The 19,938-nt window shown below is 42.6% G+C and overlaps 1 protein-coding gene across 15 annotated transcripts in view; it reads right to left on the minus strand.

Moving 5' to 3' along the window:
* Window positions 1-19,938, minus strand: part of ptprk (protein tyrosine phosphatase receptor type K) — a 156,331-nt gene that overhangs the window by 60,362 nt on the left and 76,031 nt on the right. For all 15 annotated transcript variants that reach the window (XM_082976811.1, XM_082976810.1, XM_082976813.1 and 12 more), the window contains exons 4-7: window positions 17,429-17,510; window positions 12,960-13,075; window positions 11,998-12,172; window positions 2,170-2,463 (exon numbers count right to left, since the gene is read on the minus strand). In XM_082976811.1, coding sequence (XP_082832937.1) covers window positions 2,170-2,463; window positions 11,998-12,172; window positions 12,960-13,075; window positions 17,429-17,510 — 667 coding nt within the window. The remainder of the gene's footprint in view (window positions 1-2,169; window positions 2,464-11,997; window positions 12,173-12,959; window positions 13,076-17,428; window positions 17,511-19,938) is intronic.

Below are 19,938 nucleotides of genomic sequence, written 5' to 3' on the forward strand. Positions count from 1 at the left end.
AATAGTACAGTTCTTCCACAATCGTGCCACACCTATTCACACACACATACATCCAACTTAAAAGGCAACAGCGAAGAAGATTGTTTCCAATGCTTTCTTTTCTTTTCTTGGCAGTGTTTATGGCAGGAAATGGGGGACTTAAGGCGAGTCTACGTGGTCTGAAGCGGTCGGGGGAAATTAAGCACAGCTGGGAACCATGGTGGTGTATGACATCTGTTTAATGTGCTGGGACAGACGACAGTGACAACATGGTAGGAATGCCACCACCGTAATATAAACCAGACACTAATGGACCCACCCATTTTCCCAGTACAACAATACTATTACAGAAAATGGTGGGGAAAGAGAAATATATGGAACGTGAATTCTATGCAGCAATAAATGGTGGCAGTAACATGCACCAGCAATTATTAGCTTTCATTCCCCGGCCTTCGAATCGTTTATTTCTTTGTTATTTAACAGTGAAGCATGGGGAAATGATCAATACGTTATTTTGCTGAAATGGCATGACATTTGTAAGAAATAAATTACATAGGGAGCATGCTAAAAAATATATAAATACAAATACAAACGCAAACTCTCTGGAGAGAGGCGCCCTGAGGATTTTCATAATGCGTTTGCTACCCTGCAAATCAGGAACGTGACATTGACTAGTCTGCGAGCCACCCCGCCTCTCTGCTACCCAGGAGCCCTTGTCCTAATAGTAATGTACTGCTAGTGAAAATAACCTGAAGTTCACAGGAAAAAGGTTAAACCGTGTGAGAGGAAGTTGATTTTGTTTGTGTAGGAGAACACGTACATAAGAAATCTCTGAGCACTGTTTGCCATTCTTGGCCTGCACTTTCTCATGGCACCCGTTCCCGGATGGAGAGGAAGATGCTCAGATGCTTAATATTAGCGTTTTAGATACAAAGCAAGGATGCCATAAAATTCTTACTGAAGACAAACTAATAATCTCAAAAGGAATCTAGGGGAAGTGTAGTCTAGTATAAAAGTGTCTGTCATACATACAGGGTATACAAAAAAAAAAAATACTAATATCAAAGATTTGAATTTAGGCTGCCTCTTTAAGCCCAGTTATCAAAATGTGTCTGCTGAGAACATAGACATATCACAACTTCTATTTACACAGATGCCTGGTGCCTACATCTGTCAAATTACTTCCTAATCACCAAGGATTCCTTTTGCTGTGGATGTCAGGGTCTGAACACCAAAATATGAAACTGGAAAAACATCCGTATGCATTTTGCTAGGTGGGAGCGTGCAGTGAGATGTAGGACAAACTAAGGAAGAGGAAGATATTGATATATACGCTTCCTGTATTGCCACAAACATATAATGCGTTCCTGCCAATTCCATGGGCAGCACATAATTCAATGATATGATTGGCTGTGATGGATGAAAGCAGCGACATAGAGTAGGCATCTCCTCCCGAGCAGACTACAGGGCTGTACCTGGACTATGTCCCCTGGAAAACCTCACTCCACAACCTGACAGTAGCCAAGAGGAAACACAAAACTACAGAGAGTCCCCACTCTGAATGTCAATCTGGGAATACAGCTGGTCTATTCACATCTGAGGGTGAGGCATGGGAATAGATGGATAGTGTCTCAGGCTGATGGAAAGGCAATGCCCAGAGTAATGAAACACTGCATACATTCCGCATTATTCTTAATAACCACTTTCCATCTTCAGATTCCTTCTCCGTACACAAACGCTCCACTACGTGCTCCCCCATATAACTTCTGTATATAGTCCCCGCCTTGTTGATATGCTGTTTAATGCAGATGCCATGGCAACCCAGGACTGTGTATCACGCCGCCCGACAGAAATGAATGAGAATTCCTTCCTCAGGTTTGTCATCCATGGACCCCAGGGTAAATACTGGCAAGGTTCGTTCTGAAAAGCATGCTAGTTTATTTCCTTACAAACACCCCCTACATCTGAAAGGAACTCGTAGTGAGTGACGGCCATGACACTACCTCTACCAGGAACCTTGTTTATTTTCCCTGGCTTTTCCAATTATGTTTTCTAAGAGCGCCCAAGGCAATTATCTGTATGCAAATATCACAGAGCAGTGGAACGCGGAGAGAGGCAACAGGGAGCAAAAAAATTGAAAATTAAAAACAACGGAGAGAAAAGGAAGGAAGGATGGAGATGGAGACTTACCGGCACACTTGGTCCTGGTGATGAGAGGTGGTCCAGACTGGCCGGTGCCCCCCTCCCCTGGTCTGGTGAGCAGCACACGGATCTCGTACTCTGTGTCTGGGTCCAGGTGCCACAGCTTGTAGTTAGGGGAGTTGACAGCATGGGTCTCTATCCAGCTCCCTGATGTCATGCGATACTCCACCTCCTTCAGAATGATAGGGCCGTCCCCAAATATGGAGTTGGCATTGAGCTGGATCAGAAGGTAGGTGGGCCCAACACCCAGCAGCTGAGGGGGTGCAATAGGCCGCGGGGGTTCTGGAGGAGACAGGCGGGAAACAGAGAATATGGTTTAGCACAGCATACTTCAAGGCATTTCTATTAGGGACATTATCTATTTTTGGCAAAAGCTTCCAGTGTCTGTGTGTTTTTATTGCAGACGACATAGTATCTATTCAATCAGAAGTATCCAACTAAAAGGTCTGGATAACACATTTTTTTATGACTCATTTGGACTCTCTTTTCCAAATCGATAATCAATCTAATGAGATTTGTGTCATCGTCACACACCCAATGAATTCAACAGCAAGAAGTTCAAGTTAGAATGGGTCCGAGGGCACCAAACTCTCAGACCGACCAGATGGTTCCACTTCCAGTCAGTCTGGAATCTCTGCTTCTAGCTCCTAAGCAACTTTGCAGTATTTCGTTTTTTTGTGTGTCATTTCTTACAAGCATTTCGCTACACCCACAATAACATCTGCTAAATATGTGTATGTGACCAATAACATTTGATTTGATAAGGAGACATAAGGACAGAGCGTTGTTTAACGCACTCAGATGAAGCTGGTCTCCGGCTCGGCACATAATGCAGGCCTCTGCTTTTCCCTCTTCTCTCTCTTTTCTCCCAGGCCAGATGGCTGTCGGCCGACTCATTTGTTGAAGCTAATTCAACAGCAGTGGCAATACTCAGAGATCACATTAAGTCCAATCTGATAGTCACTGTACTGGTGCTAACCCATCCTGCCCATATCATCTTCGTGAACACACGTTACCATCACAAAGTCGGCTATTCAACATTCTGCTTGCGGTACATTTTATTCATGTCCACCTGTTTACCTTCCACTTAATCATCTGTTTGATCAAAAAGTGTGGTAGATGTACACTGAGTGTACCAAAAATTAGGAACACCTTTTTAATATTGAGCTGCGCTCCCCACAGCATGACGCTGCCACTACCATGCTTCAATGTAGGGATGGTGTCAGGTTTCCTCCAGACATGTCGCTTGGCATTCAGCCTATAGAGTTCAATCTTGGTTTCATCAGACCAGAGAATCTTGTTTCTCATGTTCTGAGAGTCCTTTAGGTTCCTTTTGGCAAACTCCAAGCTGTCTGTCATGTGCCTTTTACTGAGGAGTGGCTTCCGTCTGGCAACTACCATAAAGGCCTGATTGGTGGAGTGCTGCAGAGATGGTTGTCCTTCCGAAAGGTTCTCCCATCTCCACAGTGGAACTCTGTCTGGGACAGCCAGCTCTAGGAAGTCAGGGTGGTTCCAAACTTCTTCCATTTAAAAATGATGGAGACCACTGTGTTCTTGGGGACCTTCAATGATGCAGACATTTTTGGTAACCTTCCCCAGATCTGTGCCTTGACACAATCCTGTCTCAGAGCTCTACGGACAATTCCTTCAACCTCATGGCTTGGTTTTTGCTCTGACATGCACTGTCAACTGTGGGACCTTATATAATATAGACAGGTGTGTGCCTTTCCAAATCATGTCCAATCAATTGAATTTACCACAGGTGGACTCCAATCAAGTTATAGAAACATCTCAAGGATGATCAATAGAAACAGGATGCACCTGAGCTCAATTTCGAGTGTCTTAGCAAAGGGTCTGAATACTTATTTACATAAGGTATCTGTTTATTTTAATACATTTGCAAACATTTTAAAAAAAAAGTTTTTTCTTTGTCATTATGGGGTATTGTGTGTAGATTGAGGGGAAACAATTATGTAACAAAAATGTGGAAAAAGTCAAGGGGTTTGAATACTTTCCGAATGCACTGTATATTAATCCGTCTGTCTGCATATTTCAAGACATGGCATATGAGGGTGAAGTGCGATACCTGATGAGTTGGACAATACTTTTCACATCAATCATCTTGAAAAAATGTAGACTTAAAAACCGGAAATCAACCAATCCTCCATCGATAACACAATGGAAAGGTAAAATGTTGAAAGTACGTGGGCGACAAAATGAGAGAAACAAAATGGTGCCGTTTGAGGCCATGTGGCAGAGAGTGATGCGAGCGCTGGAGATGGGGGTGTGAGCAGGTGTGACGTCGTTGATGTTTGTGTGCATTTGTATGCTGTCGTTTGCATGTGTATGTTTTGTATTGTTTAAAAAATATATACAGTACCAGTTAAAAGGTTGGACACCTTCTCATTCAAGGGTTTTTCTTTTTTTTTACTATTTTCTACATTGTTGAATAACAGTGAAGACATCAAAACAACACATATGGAATCATGTAGTAACCAAAAAAGTGCTAAACAAATCAAAATATATTTTAGATTCTTCAAAGTAGCCACCCTTTGCGTTGATGACAGCTTTGCACACTCTTGGCATTCTCTCAACCAGCTTCACCTGGAATGCTTTTCCAACAATCTTGAAGGAGTTCCCACATATGCTGAGCACTTGTTGGCTGCTTTTCCTTCACTCTGCGGTCCAACTCATCCCAAACCATCTCAATTGGGTTGAGGTCGGGTGATTGTGGAGGCCAGGTCATCTGATGCAGTACTCCATCACTCTCCTTCTGGGTCAAATAACCCTTACACAGCCTGGAGGTGTGTTGGGTTATTGTCCTGTTGAAAAACAAATGATAGTCCCACTAAGCGCAAACCAGATGGGATGGAGTATCGCTGCAGAATGCTGTTGTAGCCATACTGGTTAAGTGTGCCTTGAATTATAAATAAATAATTTACAGTGTCACCAGCAAAACACCCCCACACCATCACTCCTCCTTCTCCATGCTTCAGGGTGGGAACCACACATGCAGAGATAATCCATTCACCTACTCTGCGTCTCACAAATACATATCGGTTGGAACCAAAAATCTTAAATTTGGACTCAAAGGACAGATTTTCACCGGTCTAATGTCCATTGCTCGTGTTTCTTGGCCCAAGCAAGTCTCTTTATCTTATTGGTGTCCTTTAGTTGTGGTTTCTTTGCAGAAATTTGACCATGAATGCCTGATTCACACAGTCTCCTTTGAATAGTTGATGTTGAAATGTGACTGTTACTTGAACTCTGAAGCATTTATTTGGGTTGCAATCTGAGGTGCAGTTAACTTTAATGAACGTATCCTCTGCAGCAGATGTAAGTCTAAGTCTTCCTTTCCTGTGGAGGTCCTCATGAGAGCCAGTTTCATCATAGCGCTTGATGGTTTTTGCGACTGCACTTGAAGAAACTTTAAAGTTCTTGAAATTTTGCGCTTTGACTGACCTTCATGTCTTAAAGTTATGATGGACTGTCGTTTCTCTTAGCTTATTTGAGCTGGTCTTGCCATAATATGGACTTGGTCTTTTACCAAATAGGGCTATCTTCAGTATACCACCCCTACCTTGTCACAACACAACTGATTGGCTCAAAAGCATTAAGAAAGAAAGAAATTCCACAAATTAACTTTTAACAAGGCACACCTGTTAATTGAAATGCATTCTAGATGACTACCTCATGAAGCTGGTTGAGAGAATGCAATGTAGAAAATAGTAAAAAATAAAGTAAAACCCTGGAATGAGTAGGTGTCCAAACTTTTGAATGGTACTGTATATAGAATATAAATATTTTGATATATTCTCCTTTATTATTTTCCTCTAACCCTACCACCCCTCCCCTAGTTGGAGTAAACTAATGAACAATAACGCTTAGGCTTTTACTTCCAGCTTATACATACTATATACATTTTACGGACACAGTATATTTTACAATAGTTATCTTTTGTTCGTTTTTAGTCCAAGCCTTAAGCTACCCTCAACCCCTCCCATTGACCTCTGAAGACCATCGAGTTTTGATTTGTATTTGCCATATTTTTCAAGTGTGCTGTGAAGTTTCACAAAGGTTCTGAACCTTTCTATTATCATAGTTTCAACAGATTGTAAATTAAAGAAACATTTTTGCTAAGAGTATTATTATATTATTCATCGATTGACTATGACTTTTTAAATCACCCAGCAGTGCTATTTCCAGAGTTAGCTCCAGTTACATCTTGCAATTCTTCAGCCATTTCTGAACAAGCTACATATGGACAGTAACAAAACAGATGATCTAATGCTGGCCCATGTTGACTCCAACGCTTCCCACAATTGTGTCAAATTTGTTGGTTGTCCTTTGGGTTGCGGACCATTCTTGATTCACCCAGGAAACTGTTGAGCACGAAAAACCAAGCAGCGTTGCAGTTCTGGACACAAGCCTCTGAATAGCACGCATACACATTCCATGTCTTAAAAATCCTTCTTTAACCCGTCTCCTCCCCTTCATCTACACTGATTGAAGTGGATTTAACAAGTGACATCAATAAGGAATCATAGCTTTTACCTGGAATCACCTGGTCAGTCTATGTAATGGAAAGAGTTCGTATACTCAGCGTATAAATAGCACTTACACTGAGTCATAAACATGGAATCCAGTGCTTTGATTCAGACTGAAATGTGGATACAATTTGGCTCGTAGGGCCCCCATCTGACGTGACCCATGCTTTTGTCTGTTGAACCTAACAATTATCTACAAAAAGGACCTGTTTAGTGTTTAGCCCTGCAGGGCATACAAATATACATTGTGTTCATGAGACAAATTGTTATTTGCTTGAATTAAGCCCCAACAGAAGACCATAAATTAGAAAGTAATTGTTTAGCTCTTTTGCATTATTAATACCCAGGTGGACGTAGCTCTATAACAAGCTAGTGAATCGTGTACGGTGGTGATGGTGGATAACGTCCCAGAAGTGCTCGCTTTGTGGAACACACAATACCTGAACCCAGGACACTCCCCCTGTAGAGAGTTCCCAGGAGTTTTTAATTGTGTTTGCTTCCTGGTTTTCTAAACCAATTAATCTCTCTCTGTCTCATTAGTTGTGCATGAGATGCGTGCTGCAAAAATGATTGGGCTGCTCTGAAAAATCTAATTTCTCATAATTCAATAAGATAAAAGCATTTGAAACGGACACAACTACTGTGGCCTACCATACTAGTGCCAGAAAGCATATACGAAAAGCAGAAAGCATATATGAAAATGCATGTGACGTGTATATTTTTACTTTTCCCTTAAAACCTGTTGGGGATAGGGGGCAGTATTTGCATTGCCGGATAAAAAACGTACCCGATTTAATCTGGTTACTACTCCTGCCCAGTAACTAGAATATGCATATAATTGTTTGATTTGGATAGAAAACACCCTAAAGTTTCTAAAACTGTTTGAATGGTGTCTGTGAGTATAACAGAACTCATTTGGCAGGCCAAAACCTGAGAAGATTCCAAACAGGAAGCGCTCTCTCTGACCATTTCATGGCCTTCTTGATCATCTCTAACCAAAACAGGGGATCTCTGGCATAACATGACATTTTCTAACGCTCCCATAGGCTCTCAGAAGGCGCCAGAAAGATGAATGGTGGCTTTGCAGGCCATGGCTGAAAAACATTAGCGCATTTGGATAATGGTCGATCTGAGGACAATGAGACTGGAAGCGCGTGCACGAGCCGACACCATGTTTACTTTCTCTCTCTTTGAACGAAAACAACGACTCCCGGTCGGAATATTATCGCTTTTTTACGAGAAAAATAGCATTAAAATTGATTTTAAACAGCGGTTGACATGCTTCGAAGTACGGTAATGGAATATTTAGACATTTTTTGTCACGAAATGCATCGGGCGCGTCACCCTTCTTTACCCTTCGGATAGTGTCTTGAACGCACGAACAAAACGCTGCTATTTGGATATAACTATGGATTATTTGGAACCAAACCGACATTTGTTATTGAAGTAGAAGTCCTGGGAGTGCATTCTGACGAAGAACAGCAAAGGTAATCAAACTTTTCTAATAGTAAATCGGAGTTTGGTGAGTACCACACTTGGTGGGTGTCAAAATAGCTAGCCTGTGATGGCCGGGCTATCTACTCAGAATATTGCAAAATGTGCTTTCACCGAAAAGCTATTTTAAAATCGGACATAGCGAGTGCATAAAGGAGTTCTGTATCTATAATTCTTAAAATAATTATGTTTTTTGTGAACGTTTATCGTGAGTAATTTAGTAAATTCACCGGAAGTGTTTGGTGGGAATGCTAGTCACATGCTAGTCACATGCTAATGTAAAAAGCTGGTTTTTGATATAAATATGAACTTGATTGAACAAAACATGCATGTATTGTATAACATAATGTCCTAGGATTGTCATCTGATGAAGATCATTAAAGGTTAGTGCTGCATTTAGCTGTGGTTTGGGTTTACGTGACATTATATGCTAGCTTGAAAAATGGGTGTCTGATTATTTCTGGCTGGGTACTCTGCTGACATAATCTAATGTTTTGCTTTCGTTGTAAAGCCTTTTTGAAATCGGACAGTGTGGTTAGATTAACGAGAGTCTTGTCTTTAAAATGGTGTAAAATAGTCATATGTTTGAGAAATTGAAGTAATAGCATTTCTAAGGTATTTGAATATCGCGCCACGGGATTACACTGGCTGTTGAGTAGGTGGGACGCAAGCGTCCCATCTAGCCCATAGAGGTTAAATGTGACCTGTGTATTTTCTTTATGTTTGAATTCCTGAAATCCTGTTTCCGGGTAAATACATTGGGTCAAAATACTGGATTGCTTATAGACTCCAACTAAAACGAACCAGAAGCATCTTCACAATTGATTTAATCAAAACAATTCCTTATTGAAACCACTGATGTTTATTAGAAGTAGTTTTCCAGGAAAACAAACCAACGCCATCAACGGAAAAAAATAGAACGAAGAAAAAAGCCATTTAAATGCAGAGGCAATTGCCAATCTAATTTGTACTTGTACCTGTAGGCGAGGACCGTTCTCATTTCATTAAGACGTTCGGAGGAAACGGCGTAAACATAACAGAGAAGGTCTGGAGTAAATGACACCCAAAATGGCTTCTTTCGACTGAAAAACTATAAATACGCTTGCAATAAAATGCACAGTAGCATGCATGCAGAAGGCTTTAGCAAGCAGGCGTTTTAACAGCCTTCCATGACAGGTACTAGGCAGGCAGGCTGACTGACTCTCCCCATTTAGGGCTTCATAACGGTGGCAGGATGATAGTAACAGTAGGACTGAGCAGGTAGATAGTGGCGGGCGGGCAGAGGGGGGAGGGGAGGGAGATGATGATGAATCTTTCATCATCTAATATTGCTTCTTCCCCAGCAGCCCATCCATCACATGTGGGGTGACAGTGTGGAATGATATCGCAGAGCCCTCGCATTACTGCTCCTTGAACCTTGTCTCATCCATCTCTCATCCTTCAGCAGGCCGCGCCGCTAAACATCAGCCGTGCCGTCGCACAACTTAGGCTACTGACTGGCCAGCCTGCAGCTCTGCTCTGACTGCTCTGACCCAGCCCCAAGCATCCACAGCCCCGGAGCCCATTCTAATAGTAATTGTCGACAATCTCCAAGGCAGTAGCTTGATCAAAAAAATGGGGGGAGGAGGAGAAGGCGGAGCGGGGTAGGGGGAGGAAGGGGAGTGAGAAAAGAAAGGAGAGATGTATAGAGAGAGAAAAAAAACGAGTGTGCTGCAGCAACTTCATTTTGTGCGGGAGGAAACGTTCAGGTCCGCTCTGGCTTATTTTGAAGTTAATGATAAGCTCCGAGGCAAAAGATGACAGCGACTAGGCAGGCCTTGAAACAGCAAAGTGCACGCAGCAATCTACAGCTGACTGATGGCATTACAAGACGCAAAGGAGTGATCCCTTCCTCCACCTGTCTCCCCCACTTTACTTCCAGCATGTAGACACTGTTTGGGCTGATGGTATTAGACTATCGTCTACAAGGTGACACAATCATTCTGCCACTTAAAACCCTGTGGTTAAGAAGCAAACAGTCCACAGACTGCTTGGAGTTCATTTCAGGTTAAATTTGCACACCACAAAAATACATTCTAAACCAATATTGCTAAAATGTGTTCCCCCTGTGCATTGGAATCAACCCAGTTCCATATTCATATCATTAGAATATTTTCCTGTGTTGACGCGTTTCTCTTTTCTTGTGTGCCTTCCAAGTTCTTCCTTTGGCATCATTATGAGGCTTCATCAGAGTTTAACAATCTCTCTTTGAGCCTGGGATTGTCAAGCAGGAGCCTTTCTTCAGTGGGGGAAGAGCTGGCAGGTACTGAGTTTGAATCTACTTTTAAGCAGAAAATATCTCCCAGCCTGCTCCTCAGCTGACAGTTGTGTCTGCCACCAATCAGCCAGTTTGTTTACGGCAGGGTGGCACACTGGCACCCACACGCAAACCCCGGGGGAGATGACAGCACACACTATCTACACAACAGTCAGAGTGTACACACACAATTGTGCATACATTCACATGCACAAGACAACATACTAGAACCTTTTAGATGAAGCACATTTTTTCCCATGGATTCCTAATCATAAAGACTTGGATAAGAAATACAATTGAAATACCATGTTGAGAATTGCACCTAAGGTCAACTCCGAAGTCTTTCAATAAGCCGTAAGAAACATCTCACTATCAAAGCCGTTCACGGGCTGCTTTTCCTTTGATTTGTTAAAGTGGAGCGCACCAGGCATGTTTGTTTTAGGCCCTGTTCCAATGAGCAGTATTGTCAATAAAGTTTTGTTTCTACTAGCAAGGGGGCAACATCATTACTCAAAGAACTCTGGGAGCTGCGCAAACCTCATGACGAAGTGAATTGTGTTCCGCTTGGTGTTGTTTCCCTCACCGCTGGGGGACACATAGATCAATAGTTCTTCGGTGAAAGGAATTTGCCACTTAAATTTTCATTTGTTACAAAGCGGAACAAAATTGCCGGCAGCATCCTCTGTCACTTCGGTTTTGGCAGAGGACTCACTAATAAACTGTTACCCTTAGGCCATAATCGACAACGGGCAACTCCTTGCCAGCTCTCATTATGGGCTGCCTGTATCAATGGCCCCAAAATTTCCTTTAAAATTACCATCTTTCGGATTGCTGTAGCAGGATGTCAGTTTTCAAGCGCCAGTGAGATATCGGACCTGTCAGTGCAGTTAATGTTCAACTCCCTTCTAACACCAGGGTTCTGGGGCCCTCTGGCCTGCGCTAACAATAGGATTTGCTTTACTGATGCAAGAAAACTGTCCCTCCCTTCCTCTGGGTTGGGAGCGGAGGTAGGAGCTGGGAAGATGCTACGATTGTCTGTATTAATTCTCTGTGTGGCTGGAGATATGCAGAGCAGCTCAGAGAGAGAAGTCTGCTGATTTGCGAGGTGTCTGTTGAAGCATGGCCTGTCGCCAAGCCTCTCTGCGCTCTCCACTGACCCCATCTGAGAAGCATTCCCACAAGCAGACTTCACACATCATGACATGAGAACTTGTGTATTTATTTTCCCTTTGGTGATTCTCATTTGAATATCCTAATAATAAAACTCCTCCATCTGAATAAACATATGCTAGTTGTGTTTTCCCTCACATATTTATCTTTGATTCATGCATAATGTTTATGAAGAAATTTGTGGAATTTTTGCAACTGAGTCCAAAACCACAATTAACAGCTCTTAGACTTGAATAAGAGCTGCTACCAATCATTTATATGGTAGTAAACAGCTGTGCATGGATGTTCATCTGAGGAGGACACAAATACCTCTGACGATGAGTCCGGCGAAATTGGACACACCAGATCCTCTCTCTGATTGGGTGACACATCGATAAAGGTCTTGGTCCAGATTAGTCACTTCCTTCAGTCTGAACGAGGCAGCGAACCGCCTGTGGTTGATGTTCTTAGTCGACGCCACGGGAATGTCCTCCCCATTTCTCCTCTGCACGATAAAAACAAGGAAAAAAACATATGCGTTTGCACTCATCGGAAGGCCGTTTACATTATCAGGAAGATGATGGCAGACATATCAAATCTGGAGTCATTTCTTAAAAACAAACATGGCATCAAGGACGCATCAAGCTAGTAACACATAGTGTAAAAGTGTATCTCAGAGGGATAAATGGGTTTGTTAAGCCGCCACTTCCTCTAAGGGTTTATCACGGTGAACGTTATCAGACAAGTTTGGTGTTGACAGCACTGTCTCTTTTACAGTTTCACCTCGACGACCGCCGGCACCGAAATGGTCACATCGCCTCTCGCACTTTCCCACCCAGTCATCCATGAGAGGAGTTATCCCTTATTCCCTCCCTACCTCCTTCTCTCCCTCCATCCCACTCTCCCTTCATCTCTGTGGGCCTTATCAGTTCACCCTAGGCATTAGGGGGGAGGAAGGGGGGGGGGGGGGGGGGGCTTCGACAATGCAGTCACCTGAACAGTGATTTTCCCGCAGCCCTAGCTGACAAAATAGATTTTCCATTCTTTCATAATAGACATTTCCCCAAAGAGATGTGGCATTGCCTTGAGTAGCGTATCGTATCTGAGATGGTAAAGAGAGGTGTTTGAGTTTTGAAGACACAATGCCAAGTGATATACCAAGTGATAGATTCGAATTTTGAACTCACTTTTTGTCTATTGGTGTGATACATGAACAACAGTATGACCCCACCGTTTAATAATGAGTCCTGGTGTTCAGTGGTTATCGTGCCCTGCCTGCTCCCAGTCCCTACCTGCAGCCACAGTTTGTTGTTGTTGGCATCCCGGCCGGTAGCGATGCACTGGAAGGTAGCATTCTGCCCTGCGTTGACTTCCACATCTCCCAGGCGCAGGAAGTGAGGCGATTTATCTACGGGGAACGAAAACAATTACAGCAGTCATAAATGCAACGTACACGACATGATCAATGCAGCACCTCCCTCTCCTCGCCATGTCAGACAGCCAAGTCCTAATTACTAGCTTCTACCTCATCTGTCACACGGACACAGCCAGAGCTGAGAGGGTGAAATGGTACAGGTAAACACACACACCAGTGCTATGAACAGCCTGGATTATGACAATACGCACTAGCACCTCAGATCAAAAGATACTGGTGTTCCAAGGGGGCAGAGACAAATCAAAGAAAAGGAAACCTAGATGCACCGACATGAGGAGAAGGATGAAAGGAAGAAGAGACATTTGGAAGGGAGAATATTAACAAGCAAAGTTTTGATCTGGACAGCTAAATTATTCATGGTGATTTGGCTGGTTGGCAGTCCAGATGCCATGTGGTTGTCGAGAGCACTGCCGGCGGTAACTGAGCTCACATGACTAGGAGGAACATTGTACAAAAAGGAGCAGAAGTCTATCTGAACGCAACAGGACCACGTGGTCAAAACGGTTGTCTGGCTCCCCGCTGTTGTTAACATCCAGGGATCCTCGTTACATATTATCTAACGAGTCAAACGATGGCTTGGCTCTTCATACTTTGAATACATTAGCTATTTCTATGTCAATGTATAGATGCACCAAGTGTTCTCTCGGTAAGTTTTTAAAGATGCTGCATTTAACATTCCTTCAATTATCTTTCTTCAATTTGACTTTGAGGACGAAAACTCACTGCCTGTAGATGTTTTTTTTTTAATGAATGTTTTGGAGTGATTGTGAATTTAATTGTGTTCTATAATCCAGCAGCGAATTCAAAACACAGCCTAAGGGTACTCCCCCAAATTAGCCTGTATACTACAGCGGAAAAACTGATTAGGCATATTTTATGCACAACCCATACATACAAAGAGACAGAATCTTAGACAGAGAGCACTACCGAGTGTGAGATCTAGAGGCGGCCGAGAAGTGAGGAAGAGGAGATCGAATAGTGAGATGATCCAATGGGCTAGTGAGGAACCATAAAAAAAAAAAAGTCCCAACCATAGTGATTTACAGTGGGGGGAAAAAGTATTTGATCCCCTGCTGATTTTGTACGTTTGCCCACTGATAAAGAAAGGATCAGTCTATAATTTTAATGGTAGGTTTATTGAACAGTGAGAGACAGAATAAAAACAATAATATCCAGAAAAACGCATGTCAAAAATTGTATAAATTGATTTGCATTTTAATGAGGGAAATAAGTATTTGACCCCCTCTCAATCAGAAAGATTACTGGCTCCCAGGTGTCTTTTATACAGTTAACGAGCTGAGATTAGGAGCACACTCTTAAAGAGAGTGCTCCTAACCGCAGCTTGTTACCTGTAAAAAAGACACCTGTCCACAGAAGCAATCAATCAATCAGATTCCAAACTCTCCACCATGGCCAAGACCAAAGAGCTCTCCAAGGATGTCAGGGACAAGATTGTAGACCTACACAAGGCTGGAATGGGCTAAAAGACCATCGCCAAGCAGCTTGGTGAGAAGGTGACAACATTTGGTGTGATTATTCGCAAATGGAAGAAACACAAAAGAACTGTCAATCTACCTCGGCCTGGGGCTCCATGCAAGATCTCACCTCGTGGGGTTGCAATGATCATGAGAACGGTGAGGAATCAGCCCAGAACTACACGGGAGGATCTTGTCAATGATCTCAAGGCAGCTGGGACCATAGTCACCAAGAAAACAATTGGTAACACACTACGCCGTGAAGGACTGAAATCCTGCAGTGCCCGCAAGGTCCCCCTGCTCAAGAATACATATACATGCCCGTCTGAAGTTTGCCAATGAACATCTGAATGACTCAGAGGACAACTGGTGAAAGTGTTGTTGTCAGATGAGACCAAAATGGAGCTCTTTGGCATCAACTCAACTCGCTGTGTTTGGAGGAGGAGGAATGCTGCCTATGACCCCAAGAACACCATCTCCACCATCAAACATGGAGGTGGAAACATTATGCTTTGGGGGTGTTTTTCTGTTAAGGGGACAGGACAACTTCACCGCATCAAAGGGATGGTGGACGGGGCCATGTACCGTCAAATCTTGGGTGAGAACATCCTTCCCTCAGCCAGGGCATTGAAAATGGGTTGTGGATGGATATTCCAGCATGACAATGACCCAAAACACACGGCCAAGGCAACAAAGGAGTGGCTCAAGAAGAAGCACATTAAGGTCCTGGAGTGGCCTAGCCAGTCTCCAGACCTTAATCCCATAGAAAATCTGTGGAGGGAGCTGAAGGTTCGAGTTGCCAAACGTCAGCCTGGAAACCTTAATGACTTGGAGAAGATCTGCAAGGAGGAGTAGGAAAAAATCTCTCCTGAGATGTGTGCAAACCTGGTGGCCAACTACAAGAAACGTCTGACCTCTGATTGCCAACAAGGGTTTTGCCACCAAGTACTAAGTCATGTTTTGCAGAGGGGTCAAATACTTATTTCCCTCATTAAAATGCAAATCATTTTATAACATTTTTGACATGCGTTTTTCTGGATTTTTGTTGTTGTTATTCTGTCTCTCACTGTTCAAATAAACCTACCATTAAAATTATAGACTGATCATTTCTTTATAAGTGGGCAAACATACAAAATCAGCAGGGGATCAAATACTTTTTTCCCCCACTGTAAGTAGCTGGGAGACGATGGCGAAAATAGAGACTGAGAATCACAGTGTCAGCTAGGTCGTGTGCTTAGCTAGTTCATTACGATCAGTGCAATGGGTGGTTAGAGAGGTGGGTGGTTCAGCACACCCTCGTTTCACACAGCGCTTAGTCAGGGATCCATTCTAGCCTCTCTGCCGCTGAAGAGCCACAAGCTCCTCTTGAGACAGGGATCAGAGCCAGTGGCCACTGATAACCAGGAGGATATGGTCATGCCAGACGCTTTGAACCAAGTGGTTTCATAGAAAGTGCAAAAGAAAACAACATTTTCTGTTTAACCGGTTTGTCCAAATCGGAAGCATTTGTTATTGAAGATCGATCATGCACTTACTAGGAATATGATTGTTTTCCTATAGTGCTCACTAAATACTTAACACTCCTTAAAAAACTCAAATGGGTTTCTCCAAAGTAATAAATGGGTAAATGTTTGAGACCGAGGGATAATTATTATTGTTAAATCCAACTGAAATTACCCTCTGGAGCGACGGCATTAGCAGATTAGCTCCAAATTAGCGTGGGATGTATCGGTCCCCTGAATCAATCCACTTACCCCGCTGCCAAATGAGGGGTGGCTAGTGCTCAGTACTGCTCACTGCTCAGAGCATTTCTCTGGATGCAGCTGTCAATTTAAATGAATGCTGCTACTGTGGAGGCTAGGGCTGTATCTCAAACGGCACCCTATTCACTACATTTGGCCCTGGTCAAAAGTAGTGCACTACGTAGGGAATAGGGTGCCGTTTGGGATGCAGCCTAGGAGGAGGTAGCGGGAGAAGACGCATGGCTGGACACACTGGACTGGACCAGTCTAGTCCTCAAAGGGTCCAGTGTCCCTAAACCAGCCATTTCACCCACCCTTTATAATTAACTGTCACAAAAGGTTGACTACACTGTTCAAAAGGATTACATTCCTAGTTAGTAGACCTCATCAGTGAAGGTGAAATCCCTACCCCCTGTGGTTGCTGGTGCTCCTAATTGGGATGCCTTTCCATTATTTAATCTAATCCTTTATCATCCTGGATAGACTAATCCAAATTATTCTAGACAAAACGGAAGTGAGGGAAAAATCGAAATATTACAATTTTCAGTTTGGGCCCTTTTGATGTGTACGAGTGAATACAGAGCAAACAACTGTGGACACACTCACTCACTACATAAAGAAAAGTTGATTTCCAATGACGTCTCAGAATCTTGGCATCTGTGGAAGCTGTCGGAAACATGCTTTCACTGTGTCTTTGTAAAATGGTCTCTGGGTAAAAACATTTTTAAAACACTACTACGGTATATTTAATTGTCAGGTCATCGGGAAGCCAGGGATTTTTGAAAGTTAAAGTACTTCATTGTGCTGAAGTGGGTGGAAGCCAGCTATTACAACCCAGAAAGCCATGCTGAGAGAGCACAATTATCCTTTATTACACGGCTGATTCATTTATTAATGTATTTATTTATTCCATCCTCTGCCGACAGTCACTGATGTTTTCAAATGCAGGTCAGCCCACTCTATTGTCTTCCAGCAGCAAAACTTGCTCACTTCACCTTTCCCCTCAATCACAGTGTCACCTTACGTATCTTAATTTGCAAAGCAACAAAAAAAATCCATCAGCAGCAATGCAGTAGTGTCTGGTAATTACTGCCGGTGTAATGACTTACCACATGGATAGCTCAAAACCTGGATGTCATCAATCGCAATGAAGCCTGTCTTCCCGTCAGAGACCTCCGCCTCAAATATGACCTGCCAGAGAGGAGGGGGGGGGGGGGGGCAGGATGTTTACAACACTCATTTCCATCAAATTTTCACAGATCGATCCCTAATGCGTCATCATTCTGCCCAAGACACTGGCAGGTTCCAACAGGCAGCCGTTTGGTATATCTGCTGTGGGCACTTTATGGTGCCATGGGATGTGATCGTAAACTGGGACAGAAATCATATTCTCCAGATAAAAAAGTGAAGGGGGAATATAAATAAATCAACAGTCGATATCATTCTGTAAAAAAAATTAAATGTGTGGCTTGTGATTGTCACAGCAGCATGATTTCAACGTGAGGTGGGATGTTTTTCCCCTTTTCACTTCTTTTAAAGTAAGTCAAGTCACTTATTTGGTGCCATGAGGCAAACAATGTTGAGGTTGAATTCTAACACAAAGCAAAATGCAAGTGAAAGCTTTTAGAAGAAAAGTACTTATATAAAAACATTGATTTCATTAAGTTAAAATGTTTAACACTGAGAAAGAAAATCAGACTCTTTACAAAAATTTGAAATTTCCTCTGGATGGTTATTGAATTAGCAGATGCCATATCGTAACCACGGAAAACGTTTAAACTAAAATTCCACACAGTGGGAAATAATGACCATCTAAAAATACTTTCCTGTTAAGTTTTTGTCCCTTACCCTCAGTCAGAGTCTTGCACACAAAGAGGGGGGGAAAAAACGAACCAATTGTGTGGGCAGAACATACGGTTCAGCCTTAATAGGTAGACATACAATGTCAACCCCAGGGTTATACCTTTGTGTGGGGATAGCAGGCTATATGCGTACATGGCTACAGTACATTGCAGTTGTCCATAGCTGCCCCCACATCAGGCTGTCAGAGCGGTGATTACAGTACTGAGGACGTCATGCTAATCAGAGCACTTACAGGGCCTGCTGTGGAGACTGGGGCTCAATGGCCCTCTGCTTTCATCCATCAATACAAATTGATGGTTGGGCCTCTTAGGCCTCTGGCAAATTATGGACAGTTGCACACTCACAGAAAAATCTGGATACTTTTTGGAATATACCCAGCTTCTTACTAAAAAATGTTGTCCATCGACCTAATCTGCACTTAGTATACATCCAACTGGTTTACATGGTTTTTACTACTCTGGACACGTTCAACCTTCATTTAACTAGGCAAGTCAGTTAAGAACACATTCTTATTTACAATGACAGCCTACCGGGGAACAGTGGGTTATCTGCCTTGTTCAGGGGCAGAACGACAGATGTACCTTGTCCGGTCGGGGATTTGATCCAGAAACCTTTCGCTTACTGGCTTGACGCGCTAACCACTAGGCTACCTGCCACCCCTAAACTGCAATGTGCTGTAGCCATGTAACCATATACAGTGCCTTCAGAAAGTATTCACACCTTTTGACATTTTCAATTCACACCTGAATTGAAAATGGATTACATTTAGATTTGGTACACACAATACCCCATAATGTCAAAGTGGAATTATGTTCTTAGAATTCTTTTGAGATTAATGCCAAATGAAAAGCTGAAATGTCTTGAGTCAATAAGTATTCAACCCCATTCTTATGGCAAACCAAAATAAATTCAGGAGTAAAGATTTGCTTAGCAAGTCACATAATAAGTTGCATGGACTCACTCTGTGTACAATAATTGTGTTTAACATGATTTTTGAATGACAACCTCATCTATGTACCCCACACATACAATTATCTGTAAGGTCCCTCAGTCGATCAGTGAATTTCAAACACAGATTCAACCCCAAAGACCAGGGAGGTTTTCCAATGCCTCGCAAAGAAAAGGCACTGATTGGTAGATGGGTAAAAAAACTAAAGCAGACATTGAATATCCCTTTGAGCATGGTGAAGTTATTAACTACACTTTGGATGTTGTATCAATTCACCCAGTCACTAAAAAGACTTCCTAACTCAGTTGCCGGAGAGGAAGGAAACCAGTCAGGGATTTCACCATGAGGACAATGGTGACTTTAAAACAGTTACAGAGTTTAATGGCTGTGATAGGAGAAAACTGAGGATGGATCAACAACATTATAGTTACTCCACAACACTAACCTAAATGACAGAGTGAAAAGAAGAAAGCCTTACAAAATACAAATATTTAAAAAAAAAATGCATTCTGTTTGCAATAAGGCACTAAAGTAAAACTGCTAATAATTTGCTAAATAAATGTAATTTATGTCCTGAATACAAAGTGTTAAGTTTGGGGCAAACACAACACTGAGTACCACTCTTCATATTTTCAAGCATGGTGGTAGCTGCTTGTCATCGGGTATGGTTGTCATTGGCAAGGACTAGGGAGTTTTTTTTATAAAAAATAAATGGAATAGAGCTAAGCACAGGCAAAATACTAGAGGAAAACCTGATTCAGTCTGCTTTCCAACTGACACTGGGAGACCTTTCACCTTTCAGCAGGA

The sequence above is a fragment of the Salmo salar genome, chromosome 06 (genome assembly GCF_965601325.2).
Source record: "Salmo salar chromosome 06, fSalSal1, whole genome shotgun sequence".
Lineage (NCBI taxonomy): Eukaryota > Metazoa > Chordata > Actinopteri > Salmoniformes > Salmonidae > Salmo > Salmo salar.